At 47.2% G+C, this 22502-nt stretch overlaps 1 protein-coding gene across 1 annotated transcript in view; it reads right to left on the bottom strand.

Annotated features, from left to right (window-relative positions):
* Window positions 1-506: 506 nt before the first annotated feature.
* The window catches only part of LOC144168367 (tudor domain-containing protein 7A-like), a 40034-nt gene continuing 18038 nt past the window's right edge, over window positions 507-22502 (bottom strand). Inside the window, exons 4-7 of the mRNA XM_077697369.1 lie at window positions 6636-6731; window positions 5539-5651; window positions 1363-1597; window positions 507-653 (exon numbers count right to left, since the gene is read on the bottom strand). Coding sequence (XP_077553495.1) covers window positions 507-653; window positions 1363-1597; window positions 5539-5651; window positions 6636-6731 — 591 coding nt within the window. The remainder of the gene's footprint in view (window positions 654-1362; window positions 1598-5538; window positions 5652-6635; window positions 6732-22502) is intronic.

Below are 22502 nucleotides of genomic sequence, written 5' to 3'. Positions count from 1 at the left end.
CCCCAAAGTGGACCGCGTTAGCACGCTCTACAATCGGCGGCAACCAGCTGCGGGAACTCGGCGTCTCTACCGCGACCTTTTCTGTGCTTCCCACTTGAGGCGCGAACGCACGTGAACTGGTGAAGGGAAGAGCACATGAGAGATCATGCCACAAACGCTGGGCAATGTTGTCGAAGGTCGAGTAGGACGGCGCCGGGCGCTCCTCCTGAGGGGCACGCTCGCGTGCGCTGGGTACTTTTCTCTTCGTATCTTTTTTCGAACGCCAACGGACCAACCTCGAGCTTAAACAGCTCTGCTGTTAAAACCGCTGTGGCTGTGGCCGTTATCGCTCCTGTCCTTTTCTCTTTGCATAGCGCCCCACAATTCAGCTTCTCATTAGAATATCACTGGCGCTAGCGCACTTTAAACAACTATAAACCGCAGCACCATTTCCACTGCATTATAAAAACCAAACGTGAATGTCACCCTAGCTGGGGGATAAGACTGGCGAAAACCAGAGCCGACGGCTATCCGCCGACGATGCGACCCACCTTCCCCGAGGGCAGCGCTTCTGGCGACACAAGCACGGCGCGGTGGTAGAATTTGGCGCTTCCGTATTCCCGGCAGGCGTACATCTTGTCCATGACGGGCGCCTCCACCATGGCCAGATGTTTCTGCACGCGTCGAAAGACTGGGCAGCAAGACGCACGGGCAGTATAGCGTGCACTAGAACCACTAAAAAAGCTACGTTTAAGAGTAAAGACACTGACGCACGGCGGCAGCCATTTTGGTGCCTGACGCCTGTGTGGCCAGCTTTATGCGTCCTATTGCGGATGACATTGACGGGTAGAATTGGTCCGGGAGCCTTTTGGCAACCATGACAGCTGTGTTTACTTTTTGAAGATTTTGCGACAGTGCGCCAGTACGCTAGGGTCAGGCTCCGTTACGCTAGCGTGGCTTATGTCGTGGCTCTAGGTTACGCTAGAGCCAGTAATTAGGCCACGCTTTTTAAGTGGCTACAGGTTACGCTACGCTAAGCCACTGCCGTTATTTGCCAGAGAAAAGCGAGGCAGACGTTTTCCTCCTTCTCACCGGTTGAAAACAGCCCGGTACAGAGCAGCACGGCATCGCAACGCTGTCTGGTGGCTTAAAAACGCACTCTCAACGTGTCATACAGCCACACTGCGCTCCGAAAATCACGACTTATCGAAGAGCGCGGGCAACACAGAGGCATCAAAATGTCAGCGTCCATGGGCCTTCCGTGGTAAACATGTCACGTGATGCAGTTCGACCAATGGCCGCTGTCGGCGGCATGCAAAAATGACAGAAGAGTGCCGATACTCTGAAATCTTATCTAGTGGCTCTAGCGTGCACCACCCTTACCTGGCAGTACTTGTTGAGGTCCCACTCCAAGAGGAAATATTCCTGCCAGCCCGGCCTGCTGGTGCTAAGCGATACGTCGCCGTTGCCGAAGACGGAGAGCAGCGAGGTTTCACCTGTGCACCCTTCCTCCGGCAGGCTGTTGGTAGTCAGCCGCCGAAAGATCTCGCTGTTCAGGTCCACAAGCTCCGAGCCCCGCCTGTCGAACATCACCACCGGGATCGGGTGCACTCTCCACCTGAAAGTGGATGGTGCCCAACATCCCCTAAGTAAGAAGCGTGACCCTTCCCCTGCAGCAGCGAGTATGCACGAAGGGTGGCCAGTATTCTGTTGAAAAGACTCAGTATAAGAGCCTCGTTCGTAAATTGGATGACTTAGACACTTGTTCAGCCCCGAACTCTAGTGCAATGCCAGCGTATTCAACACAGAAATGTTCCAAATATTTTTTTCATAAAGGTCACCACATTGACGTCTGTAACTTGCAACGCACATAAGGTTACCGGCAAACTCTACATTTGTCAGCGCCGCCAGAACAGAGAATTATTCTCCCAGCCCTTGCAAGTTTGACGGATAGATATATCAGCAAAGCGTACCAAACCTTTTCCCTCGCATTTATTTAGCATGCTCTTAGATCCCTATTATAGGTTTCTATCAGACAACCAACCAGCCATTCGCCTCATTCTAGAGCCCGAGACCTCGCACGCACAATAGGAACATGGTTTATATTCATGCTGGTTTATATGAAAAAAATTCAAGGGTAGTCAGGGACTTTCAAAGCTGTCTGTGTGGATTTTTAAGGACCTCGTTGTCTATTAAAAAGCAAGACCGATGTTCAGGGTAAAATGGAGGCTTCAAAGAATGATAAATTGGCGGAAAATGCTAACACTGGTGGACCCAAAGTTTCAACAAGAAGACACGCATTCAAACAAGTACCTTTATCAAAACGATGGCTCCAGCGACATTTCCTTCGACGATTTCTCATCATCGTTGGTTGTAGTTACACAAATAACATAAGTAGGGTGTGCGAATGCCGAATAATAACTTTCGAATCGAATATTGAACAGAATTCGGGAGAGAAAAAAAAGAAAAAAAAAGCCCAATATCGAATCAAATATCGAATATTCATTTTTATTTTTGCAGGCCTCGATTTTTCAAAGGTTAGACTAAGAAAAACAGCGCAAACGACGCGAAGAAGAAAGGTGAGAAGACTAAACCAGCTCCTGTGGTTTTAGTCCTACCTTTCTTCGTCCCGTCGCTTGCGCTGTTTTTCTTAGTCTAAGAACGTACCAACTGGCCCGTCAGCATACCCTTTTCAAAGGTTCTTGCGCAAAAGCAGACGCTACTTCACATGGTTAAGAGACGCGACGGTCTTCTCTAACTCGGAGAACAAACACACTTTTCAACTCGCATCGGGGGTACTCCAGGAATCCGGACAGGCGCGAAACGTTCTTGATTGCTCTGGAGTTGCTGTACTCCAGTCATAGGCAACCACTACACAGCACCTCGCAACTCAGAACCGAGCACTTTGCACGCATGAAAACACGAAAACACGGCACGACCACGATCACGGACCACGATGAGCCACTTCTTTCGAAGCACATGGGCAGCGTGAAGCGTGAATAATATGTGATGGAAGGAAAGCTCGCACTACAGCCGCCGTGGACAAGTCTGAGTTACCCACTGTTCCAGTGTACTAGAAGAGCGAGTTGTGTCGTTTGTAACTGATTAGGGGGGTCTCTTTTGCGATGGAAATTTCTGCTGAGAAACTCCTGTTGTAAGCAGCGCTCCTTGCGGCCCCGCTGCTTACCAGTTGGTTGAACAAGCTTTGTTTGTTGAATCAATCCCCCTCTGTTAACGTAAATAGTCTTCTCTCTTTATTTCGTGATATAATACTTTATAAAAACCGTCAAATAACTGTTTAGTTTGATTTTAAAAAAGCTTATATGTGGCGCTGGCTGCAACGGAAGTTCTCTGTGGAACGCCTGCGCTCCATACAATTTTTTCGTCGCGAAAGAGACCCTCGCTCTGCATTGTTTTAATGCGACGTAGCATTCTTTGCGGAGTACACCCACAGCCAGGACCGTGTAACGCCCTGCATTTCCGCAAAAATTCAGATATCGCGGAAGTTCCACCTGTAATCGCTGTAATGGCGTAAATACAGATAACTGGTCGCGCGAAATTTTGCAAAATAATAAAAAAAGACGAATATAAAATAATTACGAAAACTGGCGAACCGTGTATAACGCCCTGCATTCCCACAATAAGGCAGATTTCGGGAAAGTTCTAAATGTAATCGTTATACCGCAAAGGAAGATAATTGGCCGAACGCAATTTAAAAAAAAAAAATAAGAATAGTAAAAATACGGAAAACATCAAAACGTATAACGCGTGGCATTTCCAGAATAGGGCACATAGCGCGAAAGTTCCACCTGTAATCGTTATAATAGCGTAAATGGAGATAATTGGTCGAACAAAGTTTCGAAAAATTATATTTAAGAAAAATATATAATAATTCCAGAAAATGGCGAACCTTGTAACCCCCTACATTTCCGCAATAATGCAGATTCGAGAAAGTTCAACCCGTAGTCGTTGTAATAGCGTAAATGGATATTAGCGTAAATGGATTTCGTAAACTGGTCGAACGAAATTTTGAAAACATAAATAACAAAAATACGAAAGAATACGGGAAATACGACCTGCATTTCTACAATAATGCAGGTTTTTCGAAAGTTCCACCCCTAATCTTTATATTAGCGTGAAATAGATAATTGGTACAAAAAATTTTGAATCACTAAAAGAATAAGAAAAATATCAGAAATTACGGAAAATAGCTAACCGTGCAGAACCCTGCTTTTCTACAAGAATGCACGTTTCCCGAATGTTCCAAGTGTAGTCGTTATAACAGCGTAGATGGAAATAATTGGTGGAATGAAATTTCGAACTGAAAAATAAGAGAAAAAGGTAAAATAGTTAAGGAAAATGGCAAAAGGTATACACCGCATGGCATTTCCACAATAACGCAGATTTGGCGAAAGTGTCACCTGTAATAGTTGTAATAGCGTAAATGGAGATAATTGGTCGGACAGGATTTAGAAAAACCAAAAACTTTGTAAAAACTCGCATTCAGACGAGCGGCATAACAATGCTACGCGTCAATAGATTTTTCGCTCAATTTATGCAGATTTTTTCCCCGCGCGACACACCTTACCTGCTAGAACACTGTACCACTGTGATCTAAAAAGCAAGCAAACACGCAGTAATTATACACCAACTGCATTACACCAACAGCCAGAACCGCTTTTGATTTGAAATTAACGGAAGCGCCGTTAAAACGGGTGTGGTCTTTACATGGAGCTGCACTAATATGCAAACATCCGGTCATAGAATTAATTCAAAATGGTGGCCAGAGTCGACGGCGACGGCAAGGAAGAAAAATATTTCGACGCAATCGCAGATTACTCCGTGGAGCGGGATAGAATTTACGGCCTCTGCAACGCGCGATCGTCGAAAGCGCGATTTGGATGAAACTTGCCGGACAGACGGTGTAGCGGCAGTGCGTTAGCGGGCTCCGGCAGCTCTCGCTTTCGCAAAGCCAGGGAACGTTCAAAAACTCCACTCGGCTATTCGAAAAATCGAATAGTAGATATTCGATTCGCGAATCGAATTATTCCCGGAGGTACAATTCGAGTCGCATTCGAATATTCGAGTATTCGCACACCCCTTGAAATAAGCACTAAGTGTGTTACCAAATGCAAAGAAGATCAACCAAGCGTAAATCCTCCCGCAGTCCTTACGTAGCGCCATGTTGCTTTTATGCTCATTGAAAAGGAAAATTCTTGAAATTCAAGGGTTTTCAAGGGTCTCTAGAAATTCCAGGACTTTCAAGGCTTTCCCGAATTCCAGGGTTTTCAAGCATCCGCATGAACCCTGCCGCAAAAATGCCTAGGGTTAAACCTCAATATAGCTGCTTTAACATAACAAAGACCATGACATAATAAAGCGACCAACAGCCGCATGTAAACTTAGCCTAGGTAGAATTAAACATAGCGTGTGCCAGTAGGTTCAAACACCTTTACGCAAGGGGTCACGTTTCTTAATCACAACGCAATGACTGGCAAAATTATTGTGCAAATGTTAGAAGCCAGCCCGCCTCGTATGCCAAAGGGACAGCACCCTGACCTGCCGACGCGTTTGGCGAGGAGAGATTTTCCGAGGAGGACATCTTTGAGAATCTCAAGGGCGGCCTCGCTCCCGGCATGCTGCACCAGGCCGTCAAGCTGGCACGGCTCTGCCTGCCAAGGAAAAGGGAGAGAGGGATCAGCATCCTTCGCTTAGCACAGCGCTTCAAGAGCAGCCACTGCAGCCACACCTGTCACGCCAAACCGAATGCGCTTTGCGCCGACAATGAGGGATCACGGGTCAAAAACCCCGCTTTGAGCAGTTAATTGACAATGACGCTTTCGGGTAGCCACCATTGCCTCCCTTCTGGGTATGGAGGTTCCGACCTTTGCTTGCCGGTGCATGGTGTTCAATGCGAGGTCACGTTTATTCACCTAAGAGAAAGTTGGTGTGGCCGTACTGTGTGCGCGTACCACGTTGAAGAAAAATGGTCTTGGGGTCAATAATTTTCGCGAAGACACTTCGTGCAATTCAATTCCACAGATTAGGCTCGCAGGGCTGCACTGAGGTTTGAGAGAAGAGAACACAGAGGAAAAAAACTGACTGCTCAGTTTTAAAATCCAACACTGGGTATTCGAACTGAATCATTCGCACAGTTATACTATTCAAATGTTCGCACCCCCCTCTTTTTTTACTCTCTTTAGATATTATCGAGACGTGGAAGGCACACTAAACCTGGACGTGACTAGTTTTTCGAAAATGCTCACCCATCTCTCCAGTATGCTTTCAAAAAATGGCCCATCGCAGTCTGCGCAGATAAGCCATGGATGCCTACCTTAGCACCTCAAAATGGATATTACACCTTTCCTCTCACCGATGTCGTTTTTATTAATAAAACCTTGGGGCTTTGATTGATCAAATCTTGGGGCGTCAAACATTCCGAAGCTACGCCTGGGCTAAGAGAGGACTCGGGAATAATTTTGAACACCTTGCCATCCTTAACGTGTGCCAAAATCTACACACGGACATTGCCCCTCGTCACCTCCATCTGAAAAGTTGCCACCCTGGCCTGCCAAATTTTTTGTAGTTATGCCAAGATGGGCGAGCGCCTAGCTACCGAACATGCTAGACTGCAAGTGCAGGGTATGTGCACCTACCTGCATGCGTAGTGCCGCAAAGTCATCCGCAAGGCGCATCAGATCCTCTTCATTCAACGTTGACGTGAAGCCTTCGTCAACGAAGTAGCAGTCCGCCTACGACACAAGCCGAATTCAGGAAGCACGGGGTTAACTTACCCGACATGGAACTGTACCCTCACAAATACGATCGATTGAAAAAGAATGCCTTTATACGTTCACAGCCCACAGACGGACCATGGGCAAATTGAGGGGCAATGAATAACCAACGACGTTCAACTAGGTTCACACGAAAAGACACGCCGTTAAATATACATTTAAAAAAAAAACGTCACGGTATGCGAGATCGACCATGACCTGGGACAACACATAACCGTCTCTCCACTCTCCAGCCATGGTCGGTTTTTGCGTTGTGACCATCACGGAATACCGATTAGCCAGTGTCCTCACGCTCCACTGTTAGCTCAGGTGATTTTTGTGCAAGCCTTACAGCCCTGCACGGACCTGATTTTAAGGCCCGGGCGTCCATAAATGAGCCTGGCCCGGGTCCGTCCCGGGCCAGTTGTCAAAAGCCCAGGCCCGGCCCGGCCCGGACCCGGTCATTTATTTTTAGGCCTAAGGAGGGCCCGCGTGTGCGTGACCAGGCACTGGTGTAAACGTTACAGGAAGTCTATTATATTTGGTTGTCTTCGTGGCGGACAATCAGACAGAGCCTCCAGTCTGTACAGCACGTCTAGGATTGAAATACAAAAAAATTAGGTTTAAGCAGTGCACGTACTTCCACGCAGATCACGTCACATCGGCGTAATAATAGCTTGTAATCGTACATCACAGATACCATCATCTTTAATGACCAGATTCTTGGCAAAGTCACGTGGTTGTCTCGGCAAAGTTGGTATGCTGAAATTTTTGGTGCTGGGTTCTAATCCACAAGTATGTACTGTCACGATCACTATTACCTGCGACGCTCATTAGTATTTACCGGTTTACACAACCCTCGTCTGGTACGCGGGGCCCGGATCAAGTACGCATTAGAAGGATAACGTCCTAATGAATCAAGGTTTATACTAACGTTTATGCCAGTATTCATTGTTTTGACGATATAATCTCCTGAATACTTATGAGCGTTGCAGACCATAGTGAGCGCGATAGTACGTGTCTTGAAAGGTTTCACCTGCAGTGAACGCTGAACGCTTCTGTTCCCCAGCACGCGAATTCGATTCCGGGCCAGGGCATCTGGGAGTACTCCCGGCAGTTTTCCCACAGTGTGCAGCCAAAAGGACGACACCCCATAATAGGCCAGGTTTGGATGGCAAGTTATCAACTACTAATAATTCCCTATCCCAAGATGAGGCTGCGCACTCAACGAGTTGAAGCAACGACCACCCTACAGTGAAACTTTCGCGGCTTCAAGGAAAAGGAGGGAGAATCGTAGCAAGCCCTGTTCTGAGTAGGCGTATGCTGGCGACTGCACCATGAATACAGATATCACTGAAAAAAAGAACAGGTGGCCTTAGCCAGAAATTGAAAGGTTGTGGGCTGAAAACCCGTGACATGTTCAGATGGAAAGAGGCGGAGAGGGATGAAAACGAACCAACCAGCAGTACGTGGACTAACTTTGTAACTCAGTTCTTTCTCTTTGGCTCCAATTAAGTAAGCCATTGGGAATAGTAGGGCAAGAATTGATAATCTTCCATCAATAAACACCGTGCCCTTAAAGAAGTAGAAATGCAGAAATGGGAGGGGACTTTTACTGACTGTCCAGTTAGATTTTTTGCCTTTTATACCCCTGTCCCCGGGGCACTTTCACTTCGGATTTAAGCGGAGCGCGATTGACTCTTCGAGCGCGCTCGACGCACTGCTGCTGCTACACGGCACGTTTCGATCCCGATCGGGAAGTTGCACCGGTTGCACTCATGTACGCCAGGTGGCACTAAAAATGAACTTCGTGGCCGGCGACTGGTAAATTTGCAGTGGCGTAGTTATACGTAACTACATAAATATTACAGCACGCTTACTTGAGTAAAGTTATTTGATACAGTTTGTGGCGTTAGTTAAAATTGTCACCTTCTGTGCCATTACTCAGCGGTGACGAGGGTATCGCCGCTTTCGTCCGATTGCGCTTGGAAACTTCAATCCCGCTCGAGAAACCAGGATTCAGTTCGAGTGGGATCGGGCTCGATCGCGATTGAAACTGCCGTGTAGCAGCCCCCGATCCGGATTGAGCTCAATCCAAATCGACTCATCCGCGATTGAAAGTGCCCGTGTGACAGGGGTACTACGTACAAGCTTTGACTTGATTGATTTTGGGTTGTAACGCGCCGAAGCTACACATGGGCTATGAGGTACGCCGTACCGACAGCTCCGGATTACTTTTGAGCACCTAGGGATATTTGCCATGCACCGGAATATCAACCACACGGGCATTTCGCATTTTGACTCCATCAGAAAAGCGGCCGCAGCAGTGGGCAATCGAGGTGAGGGAGAGGCTGTCTCCCTGTCGGGGCGCTGTCAAAACAGCACACGACGAAAGGGCACGCGACAGAAGAGCACCGACATAACAGCACGGCGTCAAAAGGGCACCCGACAAAACAGCACGCGACAAAACAGCACGGCGTCAAAAGCGCACGCGACGGAACAGCACGTTGACAAAACAGCACAGCGTCAAAACAGCACAGCGACAGAACGGCACGATTTTATGGAACGCCTAAATGGGCAAATATTTTGATTTTAACATGGATAAAAACACTTTAGTGGGCGCAAACTGCTCTCTCTGAGGTTCTCTTCACGTTTCGTTACTCTTTCTCGGGAAAAATACTACGGTTTTAATTATTACAGCTGGTAAAACTTTTGTTCCTTTTTAGGTAGCCCTACAATTTTTATGATAATAATAATATTAATAATAATAATAATAATAATAATAATAATAATAATAATAATAATAATAATAATAAGAATAATTTATTTCCGAATTTGCCGCTGACAGTTCTCCAAGACTGGTAGGCCCGGATCATTTCGTCCGCAGGCTTTCACATCTCTCCCAAAGTGGACCGCGTTAGCACGCGCTAAAACCGGTGACCGAGTCTAAAGTCAACGCCTGCGCTACGAACCCAATGGAAATACTGTTCGCCCGGAATGCGATCAGAGCAAAATCGGTAATAAAAACCGCAGGGTAGTCTTGGTATGTCTGCTTTGCGCCGCAGAAACATTTTGCAATTTTTTTATACGAGCTTTTTATTTTAGCGCCGTCTATGAAGCGACCGCCGAAGCCTCCGCGCTGGGCTGTTAAGTGGGCCGTTCTTTGCGTGCGTCTGCTCGGAATCCGTGCATTACCGAGTGAACCGTAGTGGTTTGGCGTTAAGTTAGCGGTTGCAGTGCTTGTGTGTGTGTGTTCTGTTTTGTTTTCATCATCTGCGGACGGATTTTAGGTCCCGATTTGCTGCCAGAGCGGGAAGTTCCGACCCCGGCTGTTGAGACCAGCAGCAGTAGCAGTGTGGTGGTGGTGCCGGTGGGGCTCCGCAGTTCCGCGATGAAAACGTACCGGTATGGCACCGACTGACATAGAAATCGATATCGGGGAGTACATACGTGTTTTCAATGCCACCGTGCTTGTTATGTTCACTGATTAGTCATGTTTACGGAAGCGCGGACGTCGAATGCGGAGCGCGCATAGCATATGTGGGTCACGGTGATCCGTGCTCGCGATGGACTTTCGACGAGGCGATTGCTACGCTGTTGGCATTGCAATGCAATATAATCTTTCTTAACTAGACTTATGACGGTTACTGATGAAACGAAATTACCCGGGCGGAAAAATAACGCGACCGCACAACCAGTCAAATTACTATTCGAAGGTTGAGCAAAAGGGTTGACGTTCGGGCGAGTTAATATTGGTTGATCATGATCGTGATCATGATTGACCTAACTCTGCGCAGCGCATGTGGCCTGTCGCTCGGAGCCCACCTTTGTGAAACCGCTGCTTGCACCACAAATGCTTTACGCGACCAGCAGTAACTGTTTTGTAATTGTAATACTTTAGATTCCGTGGCAACGCAAAAGGATTAAAAGCTTTTCCTTTGACCGCGTTGTGAACAGGTTGAGCTATTTTCCAAATGCAGCGTTCACGCGTACCTCGAGCTGCATTTCCACATTTGGCTGCCTGCTTATCCTGCTATCGACCAGCAGTGTGCGATGGAGAAAGTTATCCTTTCAAATCGTTTGGCGGTGTAATGCGTTGGCCTGAAAAAAAGTAAACAAAACGCCGTGATTTTAAAGGTTAGATTAGACTAAAAGGGGATGGTTTAATGCCAATCGGCTGTAATGACCAAACAATATATGGTATTTTAAATTGACTACAAGGAACCAGAAGTTATTGTAGTGTTGTATTGTATCGGCGCTCGTGAAAGATCCCCAAGTGGTCAAAATTAACCCGCAGCCCTCCACTACTGCGCGCCTCATCACCCATGAAGCGTCGGGGCGTTAAACACCATAATGAATGAATGAATGAATCAATCAATCAATCAATCAATCAACCAACCAATCAATGCTGTATTGTAAAGGATAAAGTTGCTTCTAACATTTCAGGGGGTTCCGTTCCCTGTCGCAGCTTTGCGTGTGATAAATGGATTTTGATCCGTCTGCTTGCCGTCCAAGTGCACCCAACAAACGCTGGAGTTGGTCGTTGGTACAAAGTCGTTGCGATTTATCCGCTCTTTCCAGCCCCTACAGGTGGCGCTGCGGAAAACAGCAATGGCGGACGAGACGGTGATCGGGCCTTCGTAGCAGCATGTGCCCCAGCATCAATAGCGGCCTAAATGAAACTTCGCAGTTCCGCTTGAAACAACTACTTTCTTGAAACATTAACAGATGCATACGTTGCCGATTGCGAGACAACATTCGATTCGTTTCAGGGTGTCTGCTGCGGTGTAAAAAGCGCTGCATGCGAGGCAATCCGCTGTGCATGGCTCAGGCCTAACTGAAGTGGTTTGAGAACAATACCGCCTCATTGGGCAAACAACCTAATACATAATGTGCAACGCTAAATTTTGGGAGATTATTGCAGTGTAAGTCGCCGAAGTTGTTTGCCATTGGGCAAACAACCTAATACATAATGTGCAACGCTAAATTTTGGGAGATTATTGCAGTGTAAGTCGCCGAAGTGCACGTTTTACTTAGGCGTGTTCATTTTGCTGTGTACATACTAAGCAGAAGCCCATGCGCACAATGCGCGGGCGATATGTGCGTATTGCGGTGTTTTTCTTAGATGTCCTAAAACCTAGTTGTGACTTTGGGCAGTAAAACCGCGAAGACGAGGCTCCTATTACGTCGTATCAAGTGGTATACAAACGAACATGCTAGCATTATATATGTAAAAAAAAAAGGTAAGCGTACGTGTGATATTGAAGCGTACATGAAAATACAGGCAGTACTTTACAGGTGCGCTTTTGGCTTGTGATAATTAGAGAAACCTCCTGGCTGTAAGTGCGTTATGTTGATTTGACTGCCGGTAAGATTTTTAAGTGCGTGAATGCTGCTTACAACCAAAACCAAAACGGGGGCTACAAAATGCATTCAAGAGCTCGCATTTGAAGTACCAGATGAGGTTACTATATTGTCATTGCTAAAACATCTTGCTTCGACATATATATGTATTTTTTTCAGTCATTCATCAATAAACGCATCCCCACATTTGCTTCTCGCCTTCGCGTGCAAAAACGTTTCATTTGTTTCTTTACTGAAAATAAAAGCAAGCGGATTGGACAGCCTCTGCTGCTTATATGTTTGAAAGCAGTGGAATGGAGCCAATTTAAGCTCATATAAGCGAAGATTGGTTGACACATTATGCGGAAGTGACTGTAAATAGTATCCGAAAAAGGCGATCACAAGGTTGTACAAAGTTCCTACAAAATCGGCGCCCTCACAGCAAATAACCAATAAATGTGTTAGCCATAATTCAGGAAAGAATAATTTAGGCACCACGCACGCATGTGTGGGTCCGAAAGACTTCCGTTTTTCTCCGCAGCAGACGCCGATGAGGCCTAAAACTCTTTCATTTACCTGCAGCTTCTATAGCTTCAAGAAAGTTGAGAGAATATAAACGCGCGTTCTGCCTGTATTTCCCGGTTATTTACACGGCATTGTCGATTACTATACTTGCGATTACTATTTTCCTTTCGCTTCTGCGAGGCTGCAAGGGTGCCGCCGGCTGCCTCCGCCGGAGCGTCCGGTCCGCCGATCACCGTCTCCAGGCTTCAGACAAATTCCGCGCGGCGTCACTAGCGTCGCTGGAAAGAGCGAATCAACGGAATCCACCGATATCTCAACTCTGTGTGCGTTGGGAAGCGATGCCGCAGAAACACGCCGCAACCGCACTGCATTTTCTCCAGGCAGTGTCGTGCACATGCGTGCTGTCAGCGACTGTTTCTCGCTTTCTCTGGTTGTTCAATAACCCACCACCGCGCAGTGCTGACCAGGCGACGTTTGCGCCTTGAACGGCATCGCAGCATTGGCTAAAACAGTTGAAAGTTCCGCAAAAACTAAGCACGCGGTGCGAAATACTCCTGAACTACGCAGTGGAGCACACCACGCCGAGCCAGCCGAGCGATGTTAGCAGCCCAGCGCGCTCAGGCAACGCTGGTCGGCCGCCGAGAGAACTGGTTTGGGAGTATTTTCCTCCTTTCCCGGCTGCTTATGGAAAATGGTGTATAGCAGGGGGGCAACTCATTGTACGTCTCCGCGTGCGCATTGTACGCTCTGCGTTCCACAGCAGCCACTGCTCCTTTGTTCGTCTTGGCGGCAACAAAAGCCGACCCAACCCTCGTTTTCTTGGAGGAGAGGGAGGTGGTCGAGGGGAAACGAGAGGGGGCAGTTGCTAACATGCGCATTGAGTGGAGGGATTTTGAACACGAGCCAGTTTATTTTGAGAGCGGGACTTGGAAACAGGCAAAACGCGTTCGGGTTGTTTCGTGGTCCACCCGTTCTTGCATCAATCGTTGCATCAATCGTTGGCTTTTCATTGTACCATGACAAGTGACAGTCTGATTCTCGCAATTTCTGGGAAAGTAAAGCCGTCAGAAAGATGCACACGAACATGTTTATGTATTTTAGCGAATGAACTGCATATGTTTCTGCACAAATGCGGTTCCCAAAAACAGAGCTTGTTGTTTATGGTGGGTGACCTGTTTTCATGAGCTCACCTGCTGCCGTCAGCAATTGTTAGGCTCCCGCAACACGCCGGCAAATTGAACAAAGCATGTTAGCCAGCAGTCTTCTAAGCCTTGCAGCAAGATAATAGGCGTCATAGATAATAGCTATATGTCATATTTTCGGGGGAAAATAAAAAGTATCGAAGCTGCAAGCTGCAAAAGTATCAAGGTCCAAAACCTTAGTGCCGCTTCACTTGATTCTAACTGCAGATATCGAAGCATTTCAGATGAAGAGCACAGTATCGCAGCTTAGGTAACGCAATAAATCATTCATCGGGTAAAGTTCGTTTTTTTTTAAATAGGGAGAAATCGGTGAGCGGGATCGCTAGTACAGCTTTATGTTGTCTGATATTCAGTGGTGCCGGCCCACTCCCATTTTCGATACATCATGTAACCTAAATAATATTGTGCCTGTAAAAGCGCTCACTGCACAGCCTGAATCGTGATACTCGCTTCTCAAGCGTTAATAAACGGAAGGATACAAGCAATGGAAGCACGGGAGAACATACTCGTACGACGACAAATTCACATGCAGCATTTATTTCAAATAATTTCAGCCTTAGCAAATATATTATGTACGGACCGATGCAAATACATTGTGCACAAATACAAACCTGTAAAGACAAATAAACTGACCCCCTCCCTGCTTCCCTTATACAGGCGCTCATGCATAGGTGAAGTAGTGGTGGGACATTTTTTTCCTACTTTGAAGTTGGGACATGTTTTCCGGCACCATTTGTTCCGGGACTATCAGTTCCGGGGCCAGTAGCTCCGGGACCATTTGTGCCGGGACCATATCGCCCGCACATCGTGCGTATGGTCATCTGCTTAGCAGTTACACAGGAAAAAAACAAACACGCCTCAAGTTTAACGTACACTGCGATGACGTACACTGCAAACACCCCACGAGATTAGCGTTGCACATCCTATAGCAGTTTTTTTCGCAATAAGGCGGGTGTTCGCGAACCACTTCCGTGCGGCCGGAGCCATGCACAGCGGATTGCGTATAACGCGGCTCTTTTTAAGCCGCACCAGGCACCCTGAAACAAATTTAACGTTCTCTCGCATTTAGCGACATATGCATGCGTTTATCTTTAATAAAGTAATTTTTTCTAGTAGAGCTACGGGCTTTTGGGCCTCTATTGATGCTGGCGCGCATGTTGGTATGAAGGCCGGATCACAGTCTGGTACGCCATGATGATTAAGATGATTATTATGATGATGATGATTAGAAGCCCTCCATCTGTATCGGGACGTCCGTTGCCACCAACCAACTTGCCTGTCTTATTCTACTCATTAAACCTACCCTCTATTACCCTAACGGGTTAGCCCTCCGCCTACCGGTTTTAAACTCGCTTCTCCTATTGCCGTTTTCCGCAGCGCCACCTGTAGGGGCTGGAAAGAGCGGATAGCGTTGAGCCGCCGAGCCAAAGAAAGCGAGTTAGATTCCCGCAATGGTGGTTGCATTTCAAATGAAGGAGAAGAGCGAACACGCCGGAGTGTCGCCGTTTAAATGCACGCGAAGAAGTGTGAAGTCCCTCACTGCGGAGCATCCCATATTCCAAATGTAGCGTTCTGGTTGTGAAGCCTAAAAAAGCTGAAAGAAATGAAAGCTTTTGTGTGCTTCTTTTATTGAGTCCGCACTGCGAATACAAAAAAAAAAAACGGCATCAAGGCAAGAAAAGACCTTAACCCGGTACCGAGGCATGTTTTGCAGCGGCCGTGATCTTTCGGCTCCCACAAGAAGATCTTCTCTTGCTGCTGTTTTCTTTTTCTGCTGTTTTATCGAAAGTGTAAAAAAAGAACAAGTGCCAGTTGCAATAGGCATGCCTCAGGTTATCATGAGCCGCTGCAACCCAAATCACCTGGAATATGATGGAAGCGAAAAAGCCGAAGTGTAATCCTTAAGCGCTACTATTCTGACGGATAATTTGCTTCTTACTGAAGTCCTACACCACTTAATTCTAATTTATACATGGGGGTTTAATTTGTTTAACAGCACAGAGGAGCTCTTAGTGGGTAAGAAATATTTCCGCAACAATATTGCGCGTCAAAGCAGCGTTCGCGAATATGAGCTACTGTGGATCGTGGTTCATTGGTGAGCCGGCAGCTCACATTCTTCACTTTAGTGAAAAAAACCGTCACTATACATCGAAGTTTTCAAAAGAATGGCTTCAATGAGCAAATGAACAATTCAAACAACATTTATAAGAAAAGTAATTAAATAATAGAGGATCCAGGAACAATCCTCAGTAAATTAACACAGAAAAAAGTGTTCACGAAATATGCAGATTCATGGCTCTGCGTTAAATTACCATGAAAAGGGCACAGATGCCGTCTTCATAAAAATAGATCCCTGAATTCATGACCAAAAACCAATCAATACAACGGGATCGAGGAACCACCTTTAATAGGCAATTACTGGAGTAGTCGTTTCATAGAAATAATTGCACATATAACCATGCGTGAAAAAGAAAGTAATACGAACAAGTAAAATCTGTAATTGATATCAACGGCTCACTATTTTGTGTTGCTTCAGCCTATCACAGGTACACCTAAATCTCTTCCTGTACCGAAATCGCCCTCCACTGGAATATGCGGGTGCTTAAATGTTCATGTACTGATATGTTCCTGCACAGATAAGTCTTGTAAAAATAAGTTCAAATGAATGTGCTTTTCTATTCCTTACTTGCCGCAGAGTTTGGATTCCGTTCCGGCTAGTGCACTATGCCATACTACCTAGCAACGCCACCGCACCCAACTTTTACAGTGCTCATCTCTTGCAGTGGGCTGATTTGTCGCGTGGTGTTTCGTCGCCGTGCTGTTTTGTCGCCGTGCTAATTCTGTCGCGTGCTGTTTTGACGCCGTGCTGTTTTGGCGCCGTGCTCTTCTGTCGTGTGCGGTTTTGTCGCTGTGCGCTCTTGTCGCTGTGCTGTTTTGACGCGTGCTGTTTTGACGCGTGCCCTTTTGACGCCGCGCTGTTATGTCGGTGCTATTCTGTCGCGTGCCGTTTCGTCGCGTGCTGTTCTGTCGGTATACCCTCCCTGTCTGGCTCCGCCCCCGCTGGTGCACCTCGGTTTGGCTCGGGTTTCGGGTTTCTCTTAGAGGTTCGGTTTGCTGTTCTTTGTTTCTTCTACTTTTCCGGTGGGCTCTTGTGATTTGTTACAGCAACTTTCAGCCGCGATGCACATTTAGCCGTACCACCACCTTTAGCTGTAAAAAATAAACTACGAAACACGCAAAAAATAAGGCAAGTGCCCTAAAACAATGAAAATGCGGGAAAGACGCGTCAGCATATATATGCAGGCTCTTGCCCGTAACGCACAACTGCGACAATGTTGTATGAAACTAGTCGCAGATCATTTGAATGGCTGAAACGGTGCCCCTTCCGCTGTGTTGCGATGTTCAGCTGTATCAAACTAGTGGCAGATCATTTGAACGGCTGAACGCCTGAAACGGTCCTCATTCCGCTGTGTTGCGATGTTCAGCCGTAACGCCCTTTTCGCCGTAGTGAGCCTCTCCGCCACGTTGCGATGCTCAGCCGTAATGCACTTTTCTCCGTAACGCGACTGTCCGCCGTAGCGAGATAGAACCCTCGGCTCGGTGCTCTAATCGCGAGCGCTCGGATGGACACTTTCACGCACATGTGGCTATTATATACGTCCCGGAAAGCAAACACTCATTAAAGTGAAGACAAAAATTTGTTTTGGTCTTTTGTGGTCGCGCTGCTTCGCGGCGGTTGATGGGTTCGCTCCGTGCGCGATCCTGGCGTACGCGCTGGGAAGCTGAAGCACAAGTAAACTTTTGCATATACCTATTCTTGCTTCTCGCTCTCTGCGCTTTGCACTGTTGTCAATGTCGATTATGTATATTTAGCAGTTTCTGCTTCATGCACACAGATGTCGCTGCATAAGATACGTATATTCTTTTCGATGGGAATAATGAGTAGCTCCGTATGAGCATGAGATCAGGGTAGTCGCGGCATAGATAAAACTCTGTAAAAAAACAGTTAGCTCCAGGGCGCACTATTGTTAGGCTAGTGACCTGGGAGTCCAAATAGCGGCAAAAAATGTCACTTTTCGAGATCCACTTATGGGGACGGATGAGCAGTTTGTGTCGGTTTCCTACGAAGCAGTTTTTATATACCACATATAGATTTCTGTGGTGTATGTCCTAATGCTAGCGCATTGCGGCAGAGTTTGCGCCTTAACTGTAAGCGACACACACGCAAAAAAAATAATTAAAATGTATAATTAAGAAATAGCAAGAATAAAAATATACATAGCTCAACCCAAGTTTCAAAACGCCGCTTCAGGTACTATGTACAACGCTTCGTATCGAAAAACGTACCTTTCTCTACGTTTCTGGATCACCGAGCCGATCTGGATCTGGATGTCTACGTTTCTGGATCTTTTGCACAATCCAGTTACCCAGTACCCGCTGTACGTGTCCATGAAGACGTTGACTGCTGCTTCGTCAGGTAGGTTCGCGCGGAACTCAGACTCGTGATCTGTTGATGCGAGGTCATCTCTGACGACCTCTAGTGGCTGCTCGTGCTCATCCATGAAGCAGAAGTTATAAGCTGTGCGACAATCGCGTGAATGCGTGGTGGACGGGCGTAGCGCACACAATTATGAAAACGAATCTTGCGATGGGCAGTTCTGTGCCAGTGCGATACACAGACGAGTATGGCGAATGTTCGCAGCGGATGAGCAAGCGACGTACGCGTGTGCTTTCGACCGAATGAGAGCAAACGTTCTGCACTTCTGGACAGAGTCCAAAGCACCACCCTAGGCCAAAAAAAAAACATTTTTGTCTTCACTTTAATGAGTGGTTGCTTTCCGAAACGTAAACAATAAGCACATATACGTGCAAAAGCGTCCGAAAGCGGATATTCGCGCGCGTACTTAGAGCACCGCGCGGAGCGCTAGCATAGGAACAGGATGGGAGACGAGCGTCTGCAGGCGTGCAAGAGAGCGCGGAGAGCGAGAAGAAAGAACAGGTATACAGCGGTTTACTTCGTGCTTCAGCTTCCCAGCGCGTACGCCAGGCTCGCCCACGGAGCGAAATTACCGACCGTCGCGAAGCAGCGCGACCACGAAAGACAAAAACAAATTTTTGTCTTCACTTTAGTGAGTGTTTGCTTTCCCCAACGTATAAAATAGCCACATGTACGTGAAAGCGTCCATACGCACGCGAGCTCTGAGAACACCGAGCCCAGCGCTTATCTAGGAACACGATGGGAGGTCAGCGTCAACTTGAAGGTGCGCGGAAAGCTGAGGGGCTCAGGTGCCAAAAGGTTAACTTCTACCACGTGTGCGTCAGTCTCCCCAGCGCCGCAGGCCAGCCTCGCGCACGGAGCGAAACCATCAGCCGCTCGCAAAGCGGCCGGAACGAGGAAAAACAAAATCCACGTCGCATGAAGTCGCGCACATAGAGGAAGGGACGCCAAGGTAAAGCGTCGCTGCTTGGGGGGTGTGGTCGGCTTGATCCCCTGCGGGATATGGTTTGTGAATAGGCGGACCGGACTTCATTACATACAGACCGTTAAGTAACTTCAGAGACCACTCCTTACTGAATTTGTTGGAACAGCTCAACACTGTTTCGGAGGCAGGACAGCTCCCCCTTCAATGGAAAACAGCCGAGATAAGACTCATACTGAAACCGGGGAAATCTCCCCACATTGACAACATAAAGCCAATATCCCTCAGCTCCTCTGTTGGGAAAGTCAGAAAGAGGATTGTCTTCAACCACCTTCAGGAACATTTAGAACACACGCAGCAAAGGCCCACGACAATGTTTGGCATCTGCAGACATCTAGGAAGCTGAGACGTACTGCTGCTACTTAACAAAGAGGTACTCAAACAATCCACGCGCCCATCCTCTAGGGGCGATTGCTTCTGGTCAAGAGGTGCAATTAGTCAAGAGGTCCAATAGTCACGTGAAAGTCGAGTCAAGATCCACAAGGAGTCAAAAGGTCCAACGGGTAAAGATGTCCACGGTGAGTCAAGAGGTCCAACGAGTCAAGAGGTCCAATATTGGACCTTGTTTTGACGTGTTGGATCTTCTGATTCGTTGGATCTCTTGACTCGGAATCGGGGTGATCTGCCCCTGGATCTCAAGGGCATATGGTACAATGTGACTCATGTAACTATACTCAGAATACCTCAACAGGACAGAATGCGAACCACGGACGTACGAATACATCCGCAATTTCGTCTCCGACCACACTCCACAATCAGGAGAGGAGACGCCTCATCCGATCCCATGGGGGATATAGAGGCACTCCCCAATGATCTGTGCCGTCACCGTTATCATCCAACGTCGCCTTCCGGGACATTCCCAGAAGACTCGATATCATAGATCACCTTAGGTGTGCTTTTTACGACGACGATATTACCCTCAGGAGGAGAAACGGCTCCCTCTGCGAAATTCAGCACTCGTCAGAGGGAAACAGACACCATAAATTAATACGCCAAGACCTGTGGCCTCCAGTGTAGTTCACAGAAGTTAGAACTCCTCGTCATCCATCCCAAAGACAAAAGGAGCATCAAATAAGAGGTCGAAATGCCAGTAGAGGAACGCGCGCTCATTCCCAGTTCCAGCACCAAAATCTTCGGATTTCACCTACAAGCAGACACCAAGCGCGACATATCCCATCAAAACTGAAGAAAACCACCCATAAATTATGCACGTGTTTAAGAAGGTGTCTGCCAGGAAGAGGTGTATGAAAGAAGCAGATACCGTACGCTTGATCGAGGCATTCGTCATTCTGAAGACAACTTGCATCCCCCCGTACGTCTTAATGAAGAGCGACATCAGTAAAACATGCAATAAAACTGCGCATGCACGCGTCCACAGTCAAAGATCCTCAGGATGGGCCTACACGACACAGCAGAATTAATCGAAGCCCATCTATCGAGCGAAAAGGCCAGACCCGTCTCCTCAAGAGGGTGGACGACCTTCACCGCGATCTCGCAAGTGCAAATACCAGACCCTTGGAGTCATTTTACAATTACACACTGAACAGACAGAGACTCCTCGCATCACGAGGCCAGAAACACAACCTCCTCCCATCACGAGGCCAGAAGAGCAGCGAGAGCCCGAACACCCAACACGAAGTTCCGCAAAGACCCCAAGGTCATACACAACAACGCCTACTGGCGCACTGGAGCCATACACAACGAGCACATCAACCAGGAACAGCCTCCCTGTGAGCGCAAGTGTCGCAGACATTGCAGAAGGCGCGATGGCTATTTCTCTGTCCCTCACACAGACGCCGGCACAAACCGTCACCGATTAGCGTGACGATACCGGAGCTACTGCAGTCGGGTTGGATTTCTTCATCGACCCTTAGATTGCGACAAAACCAAACACCAAATTAAAAAAAAAATGAAATTAGTGTGGACACCCGCTCACGCAGTTATGTAATCCAACCAGTTTGCCCACCAACAAGCCTGCGCACTCCCCCCACCCCGCATATCACATTTCAGGGAAATCACGCAGCGCTATTGGCTAGAAAGGGGCCCTCCCTGTACCTCACCCCAGCATATCTCTAGAGAGCAACGAACAGTCCTTCGCCTCATTCTATCTTGCTCTTGCCCCCAACCAACAAAACTACACCTCACGCTCCTGGATCAGTACGCTGTCGAATGTATATTTTGTACACCCCAGGACCACTCGAACACATAATCGAAGAGTGTGACTTCTCAGAAAATCCACCCCTCCTTTATACCCCCGCCCTCTTTTTTAGAAATAAATCGGAGATCCTTTTGTCCAGCTACTTTCTGGCAGCACATTTTGGGCTGGTCGAGAGTTCGCAGGCAGCCAGGACGTCACATGTGCTCCAATGTGCAAGGAACCACTCCCAAAGTGCTACAGGACCCACTTTAAAAGCTCGATAAATGTGTTCGCTTTCTCTATCCCGCACTCTTAAAAAAAGGTCGGCGCACTTACTAACAGAACACTAACCAGTTACTTGTCCCAGTATTGACTAGGTACTTAGTTGCTTTTACTAGCTGGTCCAGCATAACCTAGTAAAAAGATACGCGCAGCAATGTGGATCCACGGAGTGCGCAGCGCGACATGGACACATTAATCACGCACCTATCACACCTGGACACTCAACAAATGAATTGAGCAAGAAAGCTACCGGGATGCACGAGGAGAGAGATTAAAACTTTGTTACCTTAAAAATACATCTGCTCTTGCTTTTATAGCCAGCAGCTGAAAGTTTGTTTGTTTGTTTATTGTTTATTCACAAAAACGATGTTCAATAGCGCTCTGTCTTGGTGCCAAGGCAAGAGGCGGCATTGAAAGCCACCTGACTGGGCCTTCGGCACCAGACAGTACACGCAGCAGACAACATGAGCGCGACATACTTCAAACCAGATTGCTGGATCTAAAACGCTCAAAACACACTAAATCATCAAACATCAAACATTGCATCGAATCAATCATTACATCGAATAAAATATAAAATGTTCATACGCATTGCAGATTATCAAGCGCATACAATAAAACAAACACATACAGAGTGTCAAACACGAGTGTCAAACACGATAAGGCAATATAAGTGAAAAAGAAATGACAGAATTTGTGGTCAACACATACATCACCAACATGTCACATAACCATTAAGGCCAAAAGAAGAACATGTTCTTTAGGACTGAAAAACAAAATA

Source organism: Haemaphysalis longicornis, unplaced genomic scaffold (assembly GCF_048455015.1).
Source record: "Haemaphysalis longicornis isolate Haplotype H1 unplaced genomic scaffold, Haemaphysalis longicornis Haplotype H1 scaffold_2, whole genome shotgun sequence".
In the NCBI taxonomy this organism is placed as follows: Eukaryota; Metazoa; Arthropoda; class Arachnida; order Ixodida; family Ixodidae; genus Haemaphysalis; species Haemaphysalis longicornis.
This window is presented reverse-complemented; position numbering and strand designations above follow the sequence as displayed.